The 17,394-nt window shown below is 36.3% G+C and overlaps 1 protein-coding gene across 2 annotated transcripts in view; it reads right to left on the reverse strand.

The window, feature by feature from the left end:
* The window catches only part of CYLC1 (cylicin 1), a 42,049-nt gene extending 25,287 nt beyond the window's left edge, over nucleotides 1–16,762 (reverse strand). Inside the window, exon 1 of one of the 2 annotated variants that reach the window (XM_037989456.2) lies at nucleotides 16,712–16,762. In XM_037989456.2, coding sequence (XP_037845384.1) covers nucleotides 16,712–16,725 — 14 coding nt within the window. In that variant the 5' untranslated portion in view covers nucleotides 16,726–16,762. Of the gene's footprint in view, nucleotides 1–16,708 lie in introns of both variants that reach the window. The other variant, XM_037989455.2, reaches the window with a different exon arrangement.
* Between the last annotated feature and the right edge of the window lie 632 nt (nucleotides 16,763–17,394).

Genomic DNA, 17,394 nt, shown 5'->3' on the forward strand with positions numbered 1-17,394 from the left:
TTTAAAATTATTATTAATATTATTTTATTATTAAATAAATAAATAAATAAATAAAGAGCTCCTGGATTCCTTGATTTTTTGAAGGGCTTTTTTTGTGTCTCTATCTCCTTCAGTTCTACTCTGATCTTAGTTATTTCTCGTCTTCTGCTAGCTTTGGGGTTTGTTTGCACTTGGTTCTCTAGTTATTTTAGTTGTGATGTTAGGGTGTTTATTTGAGATCTTTCCAGCTTTTGATGTGGGCATTAAGTGCTATAAGTTTCTCTCTTAACCCTGCTTTACCTGTGTACCAGAGATTCTAGTACATTGTCTCTGATCTCATTGGTTTCAAAGAACTTCTTGCTTTTTGCCTTAATTTTATTATTTACCCAGTATTCATTCAGGAGCAGGTTCAATTTCCATGTAGTTGTGTGGTTTTGGTGAGTTTCTTAATCTTTAGTTCCAATTTGATTACGCTGTGGTCTGAGAGACTGTTTGTTATGTTTTCAGTTATTTTGCATTTGCTGAGGAGTATTTCATTTCCAAATATGTGATAGATTTTAGAGTAAGTGCCATGTGGAACAGAGATAAATGCATATTCTGTTGGTTTTGGAATGCAGAGTTCTGTAGGTATCTACCAGGTCAACTTGATCCAGAGCTGAGTTCAAGTCCTGAATAGCTTTGTTAATTTTCAGTCTTGACGATCTGTCTAATATTAACAGTGACTGTTAATGTCTCCCACTTTTATTGTTTGGGAGTCTAAGTTTCTTTTTAGGTCTCTAAACACTTTTTTTTTTTTTTTTTTTAATTTGGGTGCTCCTGTATTGGGTATATACATATATTTAGAATAGTTAGCTCTTTTGGATCCTTTGTCATTATGTAATGTCTTGTTTGTCTTTTTTGATCTTTGTTGAGTTAAAGTCTATTATGTCAGAAACTAAGACAGCAACATCTACTATTTTTCTGCTTTCCATTTGCTTGGTAGATTTTCCTCCATGCCTTTTATTGAGCATATGTGTGTCTTTGCACAGGAGCTGGTTCTCTTGAAAATGGAACACCAATGATTCTTGACTTTATCCAACTTGCTATTTTGTGTTTCTTCATTGGGACATTTAGCCCATTTACATTTAAGGTTAATATTGTCATGTGTGTATTATATCCTATCACCATAATGCTAGCTGGTTACTTTGCAGACTTGTTGTGGTAGTTGCTTCATAGTGTTATTGGTCTGTGTACTTCAGTGTGTTTTTGTAGTGGCTGGTAACAATTTTTCCTTCCCATATTTAGTGCTTCCCTCAGGAGCTCTTGCAAGGCAGGCCTGGTGGTGATGAATTCCCTCAGTATTTGCTTGTCTGTAAAAGATTTTATTTCTCTTTTGCTCATGAAACTTCATTTGGCCAGATATTGTATTCAGGGTTTAAAATTTTTTCTTTAAGAATGGTGAATATTGGCCCCAATCTTTTCTGGCTTGTGGCATTTCTGCTGAGAGCTCTGCTGTGATTCTGATGGGCTTCCCTTTGTAGGTGACCTGACCTTTCTCTCTGGCTGCCCTTAACATTTTTTTTTCTTTATTTTAACCTTGGAGAATCTGATGATTGTGTCTTGAGGTTGATCTTTCATAGAGTATCTTACTGGGGTTCTCTGGATTTCCCGAATTTGAATGTTGGCATGCTTTGTTAAGCTGGGGAAGTTTTCCTGGATGAGATCCTGAAGTATTTTATCCAGCTTGGTTTCAATCTCCCTGTCTTCTTTAGGTACCCCAATCAGTCTCAGGTTTCATCTTTTTACATAATCCCACAATTCCCAGAGGCTTTGTTTGTTCCTTTCATTCTTTTTTCTTTAATCTTGTCTGTCTTTCTCATTTCAGCAAGATAGCCTTGAATTTCTAAAATTCTTTCCTCCACTTTGTCTGTCTGGCTACTGATACTTGTGATTGCATTGTGAAGTTCTTACGTTGTGTTTTTCAGATTTATTAGGTCATTTATATTTCTCTCTAAACAGTTATTCTGGTTAACAGCTCTTGTAATGTTTTATCGTGGTTCTTAGCTTCTTTGCATTGAGATAGAACATGCTCCTTCAGCTCAGTGAAGTTTGCTGTTATCCACATTCTGAAGCGTATTTCTGTTAGTTAATCCATCTCAGCCTCAGTCCAGTTCTATGACTTTGCTGACAAGGTGTTGTAATCATTTGGAGGAGAAAAGGCACTCTGGATTTTTGAGGTTTCAGGTTTTTATTTATTCTTTTCTTATCTTCTTGAGTTTATCTAGTTTCAATCTTTGAGGATGCTGATATTTGGATAGGATTTTTGTAGGGACTTTTTTGTTCATTCTGTTGTTGTTAATTACTGTTATTTTTCTTTTAACAGTCAGGCCTCTTTTCTGTAGGGCTGCTGGGGGTCCACTCCAGTCCTATTGGCCTGGGCCTCTCCCGCCCCTGGAGGTGTTACCACTGGAGGCAGTAGAACAGCAAAGATGGCTGGTCTGCTACTTCTTCTGGGAGCTGCATCCCACAGGGTAACCAGCCTGACACCAGAGGGAATGCTCCTGAAAAGGTGTCTAACAACCTATTGTGGGAGTCTCACACAGTCAGGAAGCATGGGATCACAGACCCACTTAACACAGCACTCTGACTGCCACTTGGCAGAGAGGGTGCCCTGTATTGGGGAGAATCCCACTCTTCTGGACTGTCTGAATTTCTCAGAGCCAGCAGGGGAAAAACCAAGTCCACTGATCCCTAGAGACTGTGGCCACTGCTCCCCTCAGGGGATCTGCCCCAGGGGGATCAGAGTTTTGTCCATAACCCCCTGTCTGGAGTTGCTGAAATTCCTGCAGGGAGGGCTTACCCAGTGAAGAGGAGTGGGTCTGCGTCCAGCCAAAAGAGGCAGTCTGGCCGTGATCTGTCACAGCCACTGTGCTGTGCTGTGGGAAATTTCTCCTGGTCTAAACCACTCAGTCTCCCTGGCACCAACCAGGGGACTGGAGCTGCAGTGATGGCTGCCACCCCTCTGGCAAGGAGCTCAGTCATCTTAGGCAGCAGGCAGCCACAGCGATGGCTGTCACCCACCCTTCCAGGAGCTCAGTCATCTTAGGCAGTCTGCAGCCATGTGGCCTCCGAGAATCTGCACAGCTCTGTGCTTGGGATCCAAGGCCCTGGTGGCATGGGATCATGAGGGAATCTCCTGATATTTGGGTTGCATAGATCTGTGGAAGAAGTGTGGTTTCCTTAGTGGGGCTGCACACTCACTACCTCCCTTGGGTGGGTGGGAACTCCCCTTGCCCCATGCAGCTCCCAGGTGGGTTATCACTCCACCCTGCTTTTATACACTCTCCATGGGTCCTGCCAACTGCCTAATCAGTCCCAGTGAGAGAGAACCTGGATACCTTAGTTGCTGGTGCAGGATTCAGTCTCCATTTTTGTTCTTGGTGGGAGCCTTCGACCGTAGCTATTTCTAGGTGGCTACTTAGCTCCTCCCTGATGTAATGCTCTTATTTTTTATCTTTGTTAGTTTAAAGTCTGTTTTATCTGAAATTAGGGTTACAACCCCAGCTTTTTGTCTGATTTCCATTTGCTTAGTTTATTTTCCTTCATCCCTTAATTTTGAGCCTATGGATGTCATTGCATGTAAGAAGCATCTCTTAGAAACATCATACCATTGGGTCTTGCTTTTTTTTTTTTTTTTTTTGAAACAGAGTCTCGCTCTGTTGCCCAGGCTGGAGTGCAGTGGCTGGATCTCAGCTCACTGCAAGCTCTGCCTCCCGGGTTTAAGCCATTCTCCTGCCTCAGCCTCCTGAGTAGCTGGGACTACAGGCTCCCGCCACCTTGCCCAGTTAGTTTTTTGTATTTTTAGTAGAGACAAGGTTTCACCGTGTTAGCCAGGATGGTCTCGATCTCCTGACCTCGTGATCCGCCCGTCTCGGCCTCCCAAAGTGCTGGGATTACAGGCTTGAGCCACCGCACCCGGCCAAGGGTCTTGCTTTTTCATATAGCTTTCTACTCTCTGTCTTTTAAATTGGGCATTTAGTCATTTACATTTAAAGTTAATATTGATATATGTGGATTTGATCCTGACATGGTGTTGTTAGTTGGTCATTATGTTGACTTGCTTATGTGGTTATTTTATGGTGTCACTGATATATGTATTTAAGTGTGTTTTTGTGTTCATTGGTAATGTTTTCTTCTTTTCACATTTAGAGTTGTTTTCAAGATATCTTGTAAGGCATGTCAGACGGTAATGTACTTCATCAGCATTTGCTTATCTGAGAAGGATCTTATTTCTCCTTTGCTTCAGAAGCTTCATTTGGCTGGATGTGAAATTCTTGGTTGAAGTTTTTTTTTTTTTTCTTTAAAAATGTCAAATATAGTGTCACAATCTCTTCTGGGTTTTAGGGTTTATACTGAGAGTTCCACTGTTAGCCTGATGGGGTTTTCTTAGTAGGTTACCTGCCCTTTCTCTCTAGCTATCTTTAACATTCTTAAAGAAAGATGTTTTTAAACAAATAAAAACCATGATAATTTCATTGCAAGCAGAAAGCACTAAAGGAAATATTAATGAGATTTCTCTAGGCAGGAAAATATGACCTGAGATGATCCTCATTTAACACAAGATAAAATAAAGACCATCAAAAGAGCAAGTATAGAATATAAATATTATTTACAAATAATAGTAATTATAATCTACTAAGTTTGGAATACATAAGTGTATAATAATAATAGTGTAACAATGTGGGTGGAATAAATTGAATTAAAGTGCAAGGTGCTTACATTTTTTGAGAACTAATGGAAATATTAATTCATACTAAACTATAAGATGTCAAAGATTAATCCCTGGAATAACAACAAATTAATAATAAAATAATGTATAAATGATAATACAGAGGAAAATGTAATGAAAAAATATAAAACTAAAAGTAGTACTGTATAAACTCACAATTAGTTGGAGCTTTAGCATACCTATCTTAATAACTAATCAAACAAAAATAAAATGTATATCAAAGGAGATATAGGAAACTTGAATAACGAAGTTTGATATCCTATAAAAACACTACATCAAACAATTGCATTATACATTATTTTTTTCAAATTCACATAGAACATTTAACAAAAGTGACCGCATACTGGGCCATGAAGCAAGTCACAACAAGTATCAATGTATTGACTTTATATGGCATGTAATTGCAGACCTGCCCCAGTAAAACTGGGTACCATGCAGGACCTCATGGCCCTAGGCTCCAGACTGCGTGGCAGACTCAGTCTCCAGGTTTGCCCCCACTGCAGATGAGGCTGAAACCTGCAGACTCAAGACCAACACCCATAGGAGCGTCCAGGCCTATCTCAGTGCCAGACTAGCCCCCGGAGCTCTGGCTTGTTCTATAGACTCAGATTTTAGGCCTGCTCAAAGCTCCAGTCCTGCCCTACTGCCAGGCTGGCTGCCACACCTCTAGTCACCAGGCTGGCACTTGAAAACCCCAAGTCCAGGCAGCCACCCACAGCCTTAAGCATCAGACTGTCCACAGGAGACTACCAACATAGACCAAAATTTCAAGCCTGCCGCAGTCCTCTGATTGGCCCCCACAGTCCTAAAATATGGGCTGGCCCTTGCAAATCCAGGCTCCACACCAACCCCCATGCCCTCAGGCCCCTGGTGGGCACCCATGGACCCAACCTCCAGGTTGGCCCCAATACCCAGGCTTAAGACCTGCTCAGTGCCAGGCTTAGTCTTAATAATTAAAAGTCTTAATAATTAATAACTTACCGACACAGTGAATGCCAGGTCCAAATGTCTTCATTGATCCTTTCTTCCAAATTCCTAAAAAAAAGATTGTTTACAAACTCATTCAGAGAATAGAAAAGGAGGAAATATTTATAAATTTTTTTATGAAGGGAGCATAACCTAGATACCAACACCTAACAAATTCTTTAATACAAAGTAGAATTATAGGCCTACATCTTTTAGAAACGTTTATGCCAAAGTTCTTTTTTCTTATTTTTTTGGATACAGGGTATCTTTCTGTCACCCAGACTGGAGTACAGTGGCATGATCATTGCTCATTGCAACTCTTTTAACTCGTGGGCTCAAGTGATCCTCCTGCTTTACTCTCCCAAGTTGCTAGGAGTACAGGTGCACACTTCAATACCTGGCTGATTTTTATTTATTTATTTTTTTTTTGTAGAGACAGGATCTGATTATGTTGTCTAGACTGGTCTCAAATTCTTGGCCTCAAGCAATCCTCCTACCTTGTCCTCCCATGGCACTGGAATTACTAGCATGAGACACCGTGTCAAGCTGATGCCAAAATCATTAAACATTTTTGGAAAATTTAATACATAGAAAGGATATTATATCACGACCAAATGGAGATTATTTCAGGTTGGTTTAACATATGAAATTGACTACATTAAGACAGTAAAGAAGAAAAAAACTATATGATCATTTCATCATGTAGGAAACAAAATTTGATGATAATATCTAACATTATTTATAATAAATTTTTAGCATAAAGAAGAAAAAAATTATATTATCATCTCAACGTTGAGAAAAATATTTGATAATATCTTACACTTATTTATGTAAATCTTTAACAAACAAGGAATAGACAAGAACTACCTTAATCTAATAATGGGAACCTATAGAAAACCTACAACAAATGTATTACTCTATAGTGAAAAGTTGGAAAGTTTTCTCTGACCTCAGAAACAAGAAAAAGATGTTCACTAGTATAATTTTAATTTAACATGGTGATGGAAATTTTAGTGCGATAAGAGGAAAGATGAGGCAAGTAAAAATAAGTTAAAATCATAAGAAGAGAAAAAAGAAGAAATAAAACTGTCACTATTTAAAGGGAGCATGACTGTTTACATAGAACCTTCAAAATATCTATAGGGGCACTATTAAAATTAATGAGTGAATTTAGTAAGATTGTTAGAGACAAAGATAAAATGTAATAATAGTCATTCTGACTGGTGTGAGACTGTATCTCATTGTGGTTTTGATTTGCATTTCTGTATTGATCAGTGATGTTGAGCTTTTAGCTATTTTTAAAAATTCAGAAAATAGATGTTGGCAAGGTTGTGGAGAAAAAGGAATGCTTATACACTGTTGGCAGGAGTATAAATTAGTTCAACCATTGTGAAAGAAATGTGACAATTCCTTAAAGACTTAGAGGAAGAAATACAAATTGACCCAGCAATCCCATTACTGGGTATATACCTAAAGGAATAGAAATCATTCTATTATAAAGATAAATGCATGCTTATGTTCATTGCAACACTACTCACAATAGCAAAGACATGAAATGAACACAAATGCCCATCAACGGTGAACTGGATTTAAAAAATGTGGTACATATCCACTATGGAATACTATGTAGCTATAAAAATGAATGAGATCATGTTCTTTGCAGGGCTATGGATGGAGTTGGGAGCTATTATCCTCAGCATACTAGAGCAGGAACAGAAAACCAAACACCACATGTTCTTACTTATAAATGGGAGCTGAATGATGAGAACACATGGACACATAGAGTGGAGGAACACACACTAGGGTCTATCAGAAGATGGAGGGTAGGAGGAGGGAGAGGATCATAAAAAATAACTAATGGGTACCAGACTTAATACCTGAGTGATTAAATAATCTGTACAGTGAACCTCCATGACACAAGTTTACCTATATACCAAATGTGCACATGTACTCCTGAGCTTTGAAAGTTAACAAAAAGATAAACTATAATTACCTTTCTATATACCATGAAAAAACATTTAGAAAATATTTTAGTAATACCATTTATGCAATCAAATAAAAAATAGCAAATGCCTAGAAATAAATATAAAAATATATATGTACAATAGCTTTATACTGAATAGTAGAAACTAATATTAAGATACATTTAAAAAAAATACACAAATAGAAATATATAACATGTTAGAGTATGAAAGGCTCAGTAATACAAAATATAGCAATTATTTTCAAATTCAAGTATTAATTCAGTGTAATCCCAATAATTTTTTAAATGTTTTTGTGATTACTGTCTAGTGATTCTATCATTTATATGGAAATAAAAGATTCAAGAATATACAAGACAATTTGGAAGTAAAATAACATGAAAGATATATAATGCCACATATTAATATACCAAGTTATTTTAAAGTGACAGTAATTAAGATAATGGAACATAGATACAGAGACAAATAACTAATGAAATTGAATGGAAAGCAAAATAAGAGACCTATATAGATACAGTCACACAAATTATACCAAAGTTTTCATGCACTGGAGAAAAATGGTGTTTTCAATAATGATTTTAATCAATTAAGTATCTACAAGGGGAAAAGTATGATTCTTGACCACCATTTCACAATAAGTACTAGAATCAATCTCAGATAGACTGAAGACCTAAAGCTGAATTGTAAAATAATAAAAGTTCTATGAGGTAACAAAGGAGGATATCTTAATGACAGTAGAGTAGACAAATATTTATTAAACTGGGCATAAAATCTATAACCATAATGAAATATAGCGATATATTGAACTCCCATTATCCAGTTATTACAAACTGTACAAGTTTTTCCTTCTCTAATAATTGTAGAAGAAAGAGAAAATAGATAGATAAATAAATAAATAAAATACACATTTCTTTGAACATCATGGCAAAGATTCTTTAGAGAAATAGTATGGTTATGACAACAATATGAATAACAGGTAATATTATCATTGTGCTTTTATAGAATTTCAGTGTTCATAATAAACTTTCAAATATGTAATGTTTTAATATAGTTGAATAATTATATTTGCTTGATTTGATCTGGGGTGAAATCCTGCTCTTAAAATCTTGTATTCCTTTTCAGTTTATGCACTCTCTATTTCAAATTTACTCTTTATAAAGATAACTTTCTTCTTGTCCTATTGTTTTTGCACCATTTATGTTTAATTCATCACTTTTCTTTAAAGTTTATTTCCTGATAATCAAATGAATTTAATCCTCAAACTTAGACAAGAAATTATGCTGTAGTTTTCACTAAATTATTCATTCAACAATTGAATATTAAGTATTGTTGAAGGCTGAACAATAAAAAAAATCCAAACTTTAATTTCTAGGACCTGTGCATGTTATCGTATGTGGCAAACAGGACTTTGCATAAGCGGTTAAATTGAGAGTCTTGAGACTGGGAGGTTATCTGGATTGTTCAAGAGGGCACAAAATGTAATCACCAAAACTATTATAAAAGGAAGAAAAGAGGGTCAGAGGAGGAGAAAGCCAAGTGATTATGAAAGCAGAGATTGGAGTGGTGCACTTTGAAGGAGGAAGAATGGGGGCTAGCCAAAAATTATGAGTAGCCACTGAAAGGTAAAAAAAGCAAGGAAATAGATTTTGCCCTCAGAGTTTAGAAGAAATCAGTCTTGCTAACACCTTGATTTTAGCCCAGTGAAATAGATTTTAGATTTCAGATCTCCACAACTGTAAAACTATGTTGTTTCAGCTACTATGTTTGTGACAATTTTCCACAACAACAATAGAAAATTAATGCAAATGTTGGTACCAGGAGTGGTTGTTGCTGTAATATATATTTAAAGATGTAGAAGTAGTTTTGGAACTGGGCATTGGAAAGAGGTTAAAATAATTTTAAGGAGCGTGATAGAAAAAGCCTTGATTGCCTTGAATAAAACTGCTAGAAAATATGGATGTTGAAGACTTTGTTGGTGAAAACTCAGAGAAAGTGAGGAACATTGTAGAAGAAAGCCTACATCATCTTTGAGAATACATAAATCATCATAAAAAGACTTGATGAAATATGGATTTTAAAGATGTTGCTGGTGAGAACTCAGGAGGTAGTGAAAAACATGTTATTGAAGACTGGGGGAAAGATAATTCCATCTGTATAGTGGCAGAAACAGCTGAACTGTGTTCTACAGTTATGTGAAGAACATAAGTAATGAACTAGGATATTCAGTTGAGGAGATTTTCAAGGAAAGCATTGAATGTATAATGCAGTTTCTTCTTGCTGCCTGTAGTAAAATGAGAAGGAAAATAAATATAATTAAGGAAAGAATTGCTATGCAAACAATCACCAGGACCCAGGACTTAATTATTTGGGAAATTCTCACTTTACGCAGATTTTAAAAGATGATAAATTAAGGTTCACTGTCAGGGAAGTGTTCTCCAGAGAGAGTGCTGAGTGGGGCTGGACAATATTTTACTAGTGCTGGAAGATAAAACATGTTACTTAAGGATCTGATCAACCATCTCAGCAAAAGTCAGGTATATAGACTAAATGTATAAAAATATTTTCTTTATAAACATCTGTGGAGGAACCTTTTTTTTAATGGCTGGTATCCTCATAATATACACAAGAGAAGCACAAATTTCTGAGAATGTTATACCAGCAGAAACACTGAGAGTTTGGGATGAAAAGGGACGAGAGAGGAAGGATGAAAGAATTAAACTGATAAATCTATACAGGCAGGAATCAGGCAGGCAGAGCGACTCAGTTGCAAAATGTGCTATCCTTTAAAAAAAACGATGGCTAACTCTGAAGATACAGCTAAAAGCCCAGGGGTGGAGCCATGGGCCAAGGTAGTGGAATCTCAAGCCGCAGTAGATTATTCACAGACATTGATATCTAACAGAGTTTACTCAGTTTGACTTAGAAATCGCTTGAGGCCAATGATTCCATTTTTTGTTTGTTTGTTTTATTTTCCCGTTTTATGGAGTTAAAATGTCTATGATTATTATTCTGTCCATGTTCAATCATTGTATTTTTGGAGCAGAAAATGTGTTTTTTAATTTTACAGTTCTACAGATATAGGGTAATTTCACCCCAGGATGGAACACATACAGAATCTCACTATACCTGATTTAGATGATTTACACTATAGCAACTGGGACTTTAGAGCTGATGATATTTGCATATGATATTGGACTTGAGTTAATACTGAAATGAGGTGATAGTTTTGAGTGACTGTATTTGCATGTGGGATAGAAATGAATATTTGGGGTTCAGGACAGACTGTAGTAGGCTGAATAATATACTCTAAAGATATCAATTTTCTAATCCCTTATCGGGGAAACCCACCCCCGATATTCAACGTGGGTCCTTTTCTATTTTCCCTAAGTGTTGACTGGTCTGAGAAATAAAGGGAAAGAGTACAAAAGAGAGAAATTTTAAAGCTGGGTGTCCAGGGGAGACATCACATGTCGGCAGGTTCCATGATGCCCCCTGAGCTGTAAAACCAGCAAGTTTTTATTAGCAATTTTCAAAAGGGAGGGAGTGTACGAATAGGGTGTGGGTCACAGAGATCATATGCTTCAGGGACGACAAAAGATCACAAGGCAGGAGGTCAGGGCGAGATCACAAGGTCAGGGCGAAACTAGAATCACTAATGAACTTCCATGTCCAGCTGTGCACGCATTGTCACTGATAAACAAGGTTCAAGTGCAGAGAACTGGTCTGACTACAATTTGTCAGGCTGGAATTTCCGAATCCTAGCAAGCCTGGGGGTGCTGCAGGAGACTAGGGTGTGTTTCAACCCTATTTACATCAGCATAAGGCAGACACTGCCAGGCCGGCCATTTTAGAGGCCCTGCCCTGGGAATACATTCTTTTCCCAGGGCTGTTAATTATTAATATCCAGCGATATTTATCTTACCCGTTTTTGGTAATAAGAGAAATATGGCTCTGTTCCACCAGGCCCACAGACAGTCAGACTTTAAAGTTATCCCGTTGTTCCCTGAAAATCGCTGTTATCATGTGCTTAAATTGCTAGATTTCATATTCGAATACACATGCTCTACAAACAATTTGTGCAGTTAACACAGTCATCACAGGATCCTGAAGCGACATTCATCCTCCACTTACAAAGATGACGGGATTAAGAGATTAAAGTAAAGACAGGCGTAAGAAATTATAAAAGTATTAATTTGGGGAACTAATAAATGTCCATGAATCTTCACAATTTATGTTCTTCTGTCGTGCTTTCAGTTGATTCCTCCCTTCAGGGTCCCTGACTTCCCGCAACAATCCTGGAAGTTGTGAAAGTTATCTTACATGGCAAATGACAATTTGCAGGTGCGATTAAAATCTTAGATTATCCCGGTGGGTTCTAAGTATTATTACAATTGTGTATATAAGAAATAGGTAAAAGAAGATTTGATTACAGAAGAAATGCAATATGATGACATTGCAGAGATGCAGTCAAAAACCAAGAAATGCTAGCAGCCACGAAAAGCAAAAAAAGGCAAGGAATAAAATCACTACTGATGCCTTCAGAAAGAATCAGCCCTTCCAATAACTTGATTTTAGCTCTGAATGACTCATTTTGTACTTACATCTTCCAGAAATGTAAGGGATTAAATTTCTATCATTTTAATCCACAAAGTATATGGTAATTTGTTACAGAGACAATATGAAACTAATCAAGGTAACACGCACAGAGGTTTTAGCAATAATCTAAATGAGAGATCAAAATGGTTTAGAGTCGATGGCAGAACTGATGTTGGGACTAAATTCTAGATATATTTTAAAGGTAATCCCTATAGGATTTGGTGATGTACTGGATGTTCACTGCTAGAGAAAGAGGGCAATTGAGGATGACGTCGAAGGTATGTTGGGGTGTGTGTGTGTGTGTGTGTGTGTGTGTGTATGCATGTGTTTGTTTGCTTAAACAACTGAGTGAATAGTAGTGCCAATTTCTGAGATGCAGAATACTTATGGATGAGCAGGTTTAGAAGGGGTACAAAATAATATTTTCGTTTTGCTCATATTAAGTTTGACATATATATTAGACATCTAAGTGGAATTGTCAATAAATTGGTTGTACATATAAATCTGAAAATTAGAGGTATTGTCTGGAACTGAGATATAAATTTAGAATTCATCAGCATTTAGATGGGATATAAAATCATTGGACTGGATGATATTGTATACTAAATGCTTGTAGATAAGAAAAAAAGAAGTCCGAGGTCTAAGTTTTGGGGCTATTCAACATTTATAGATTGAAGAGGTGAAGAGAAACCAGCAACAGAGGCTGATAAGGAATAGTAATATAATAGAAGGGAAACCAAGAAAGCAGAGTGACATGATAACCTAGAGAAGAATATTTCATGAAAGGGGTCAGTTGTATCAAGTGCTGCTAGTGGAACTGTAGATGTGAAAGCCATTCCATGGAATGGTAAGGACAAAATTTGAAATAAGCCTGGGAGAGAAAAGAAAGTAGTAATAGTGATTATCTCCATTAATGGATCTGGGAATCTAGTATAGGAGAGTGAATTTTGCCAACTCTCCTTTCGTTCTTTTTGAATTATCCACCATATATATGCATTCAATTTTTCAATTAAAATATAGTTTAAAAAGAGATTGTTAGTTGGAGAAAAGGAAGTGAAGGTAACTAATATGAATAATTCTTTCCAAGAGATTTTCTATACAAAGATGATGGAAAATGGGGTGGGGGCTGGAAGAGGCTGTGAAGGAAAAGGGATTTTTTAAGTGGAAACGGGATTTTTTAAATGGTAGGAGTTGCTAATTTTTTTTTTTGAACACTGATGGGACAAAATCTACAAAGAGTTAAGAAAAAATGATGTTATAGAAGAATATGAGTTAACAAAAAAACTATACGCATAAATAGTGAAGAAAATTCAATCCTGTGTTATGAGTTGAATTACGTCCCCCAAATTTATATTCAAGTTCTAACATCTGGTACTTGTGAATATTACTTTATTTGGAATTGGATCTTTGCAGGAGTAATCAAATAAAGATGAGATCATACTGAATTAAGTTGTGCCCTAATCTAGTGACTAGTGTTCTTACAAGAAAAGAAAATCTTTTTCTTATCAGAACAAAGGGAGAAAGAGACATAGACAAAAAGTGGATGCCATGTGATGATGAAGGCAGATATTGGTGCAATGCATCTACAAGCCACACAATACCAGGAACTGCCAGAAACTAGGAGAGAGAGGCACGGAACAGAGTCTCCCTTAGAACCTCTAGAGTAAACCAATCCTGCTGATACCTTGATTTTGGACTTGTAGTCTCCAGAACTGTGAGACAATATATAATGGTTTAAGCCAATCAGTTTCTGGTAGTTTCTTACAGTAGCCTTTGGAAATTAATATGCCTAGTTAGAGGAGTTAAATGTAACAAGAAGAAAGCATCTGCTCTAACAGGACTGAAGGTGGGGTACTGGGGTAAAGATGAACGCAGAATACTGCCAGGTAGCATTAATGGACCACTTGAAATTTGACATTTTATATTTAAATTGAAGATAATTATTATGGTTACACAGTTTTTTTTTTTCTCATGCACATTTATCTTGCAAAGGTGTGGGGCATAATTAGAGGTTTAAATTTGTTAAAAATTAAGCTTTTTTTCAGCAAAGATGTCCAAAAAGAGAGTGGGGTAAAGGGAGCTGAGGATGTACTCAAGGAAATATTTGTGCTAATTCACCATGAGCCTGCAAAAATCTAAGATAGGAAAAGATTTATTACAGGCAACAGAAGAAAAGCCACAGAAAGGTCATTAGCAAGGAACAGGGAAAAGGTAGTAGAATCAATGATCAGTCTTAGAGGTAGAATTGCTGAAATGAGATTATTAGAGGTACCTGACGTATCAGTTGGAGAGTGGAATGTTTGAATTTGAGATTTTGGATGGATATGTGCAGTAGTAAACCACTAAATTAGGATGTAAGACAAAATAACTGGAGAAGAGAAAGTTAAATAATTAAAATGTTAGATATGAGATTGATCATCTAACAGTAAAATTACTAGAAATTAAGACAAAGGTACTTTTGGAGAAAGTGATAGCCAGACTGAAAATCATCACAAAATGAAGCAGACTACTAGGAGTTAGGTCATGAATACCACAAGGAAAGGTCACAGGTGATATAAGTTGATGACACGAGATTCAAAGTTGGCTATTTTTGGAAGAAAGGAGAATCACCTGGAAATAGCACTGAGGAATAAAGCCGACATCTATTGAGTTTTTGGGTTCAGTGGTAGGAGAGGATGTAGGAAGGAAAACATCAACTGCTCTTGAAGGCTGCAGGAAAAGCAATGAATTTGAGAGAGAGCTGGGTTTCAGATACAGCAAGAGGACAGAGTTATCATTCAGATAGGAGGCAGAGGAGGACATACAGGGTGTTGCTGATGACAGTGATTTTCAAAGAGATAATGCCTAATGGTGACATAAACCTGAGGTCTTTGGTGATCTAAGAGGGAAGATCATATATAGGCAGCATCAAGCTAGAAATGTCTTTGTAAAAGTGCTAGTGATTTGAGAAGCTCACTTTGGGGAGCTCAATTTTAATCTCTGGATCAAATCTCCTTCATTTCTCTCTCTCTCTCTCTTTCTTTCTTTCTTTCTGTCTGTCTGTCTGTCTGTCTGTCTGTCTGTCTGTCTTTCTGTCTCTCTCTCTCTCTCTCTCTCTCTCTCTCTCTCTCTCTCTCTGTCGCCCAGGCTGGAGTGCAGTGGCGCGATCTCCATTCACTGCAAGCTCCGCCCCCTGGGTTCATGCCATTCTCCTGCCTCAGCCTCCCGAGTAGCTGGGACTACAGGCACCCGCCACCACACCTGGCTAATTTTTTTGTATTTTTAGTAGAGACGGGGTTTCACCGTGTTAGCCAGGATGGTCTCGATCTTCTGACATCGTGATCCGCAAAGTGCTGGGATTACAGGAGAGAGCCACCGCGCCTGACCCACTCTTTTTCTTTCTTTCAAACTTACTGAATTTTCATTTTCTAAAAGTAATACACACTAATAGAAAAAAATATAAACGTTACAGACATGTATCATTTAAAGAGGGAAAATGTCTGCAATTCCTTTCTATGGAATAATTCTCCAAAGTTTGAATTTCTGAGTGAAATATTTTCTGAATTAGCTTTTTGCTATTGAATTTGTGCACTTTTTAATGTTTACTGGCAATTAAGATTTTTTCCTATAAATTGCCTGGTCATATACCCCATATTTTTATTCCACATTAATTGTATTTTTTTCATAGACTTTACAAGTGTTTTATATTAGGTTGTACCATAAGAAATTTCCATTTTTTTAGGTCACAATAGTTTAATACAAGCAATCTCATATATTTCAATTTAATACACATGGGATATTATCTGGTAGTTGTAAGTTAGCATGGTTTACATTATCTTAATTTTTAAATTACTTTCAGAAATATTCTTTAAGAGGAGATTGCCTTTTAAAATAAAAAACAACACTACAGCAACTAAAGGCTTCAGAAAAACTGTTTAATTCCATATGAATAATACTTTATCTTCTACTTAATGATGTCTTTAAAAAATAAACTTACTATACTTTCTTGGACATAATAATGTATTTATCAGAAAAATAGAATGGTCTAATTTTACCTACACATACATTTAAGTTTACCAAACTAGCATACATAGTCTTACTACATTGTATCCTGCTTTACATTTTAAAGTGCTTTCACATTAGTTTATTCTTTCCATGATTCCTAAAACAAGATGTAGTAATAAGAAACTGAGACTCAGAGAGATAAAGCAGTCAAGATTCACAGTTATTTTGTAAAAAAGACTGCACACGTGAAATTTCAAAGCAAAACATCTAAGATATTACTGAAAATTTCGTATCTCTGTTTAGAATACAATTTCTAATTTATAAATAAAACGACTATGAAAGAAACATTCTTTACAGTTAAACATATACATCTGTAACCAAATTGACATATTGATTATTTGAAATACTAAAAAGAATTAAAAAGAGGACTTACAACCTTGGAAGAGACATTTCCCCTGCCTGTATGTTGCCTGGACTTGAGCATAGTAAGTTGAAACTGGTGATGTTGAGTGATGACATCATAAAGGGATTGTGACTAAAATAAATTTAAAGGGGACAGAGCAGTCATATTTTAAAGTGCACAGGTGCTTTTGAAACCTATTCTTAAATTGTGGGAGTGTTCACACTCAACTTTTTAAAGCTTGAACTGAATTAGTCAGTATTCATTAATTGAATCTACCTGTTTGGTTTATTGAATAATTATTTCTTATCAGCCTATTTTAACACTAGCTTTGAATGTGCATGGGTGGATAAAGATGTGTTTATGCATGTGTATTTGTGTGTGGAAAAGAGATATATGTGCTGAAAGGAAAATAGAAGAATGTAAATTTTCCTCTAAAAAGAGCAGTGGTAGCTTACTACATTTTCTTCACTTTTAGGCTTTTCTCCCCTACAACATTTTCATACATTTATAGTGGTATTTCCACAAAAGAACTTGAAGATATCTTATTCTTAGATATGTAAATTCAGCAAAAGTAAACTCTCTATTAAACTACTATTGACAAATCTGAAAAACACTTTTCACCCAAAGCTTAAAACAACTCTTATTATGTACAGAGATGTGTTAGAACAAGTTATAAACAGCTACTTGGTATATAAAACTCATAAATTTGAATCATT

Source organism: Chlorocebus sabaeus, chromosome X, assembly GCF_047675955.1.
Source record: "Chlorocebus sabaeus isolate Y175 chromosome X, mChlSab1.0.hap1, whole genome shotgun sequence".
NCBI classification, from domain to species: Eukaryota; Metazoa; Chordata; class Mammalia; order Primates; family Cercopithecidae; genus Chlorocebus; species Chlorocebus sabaeus.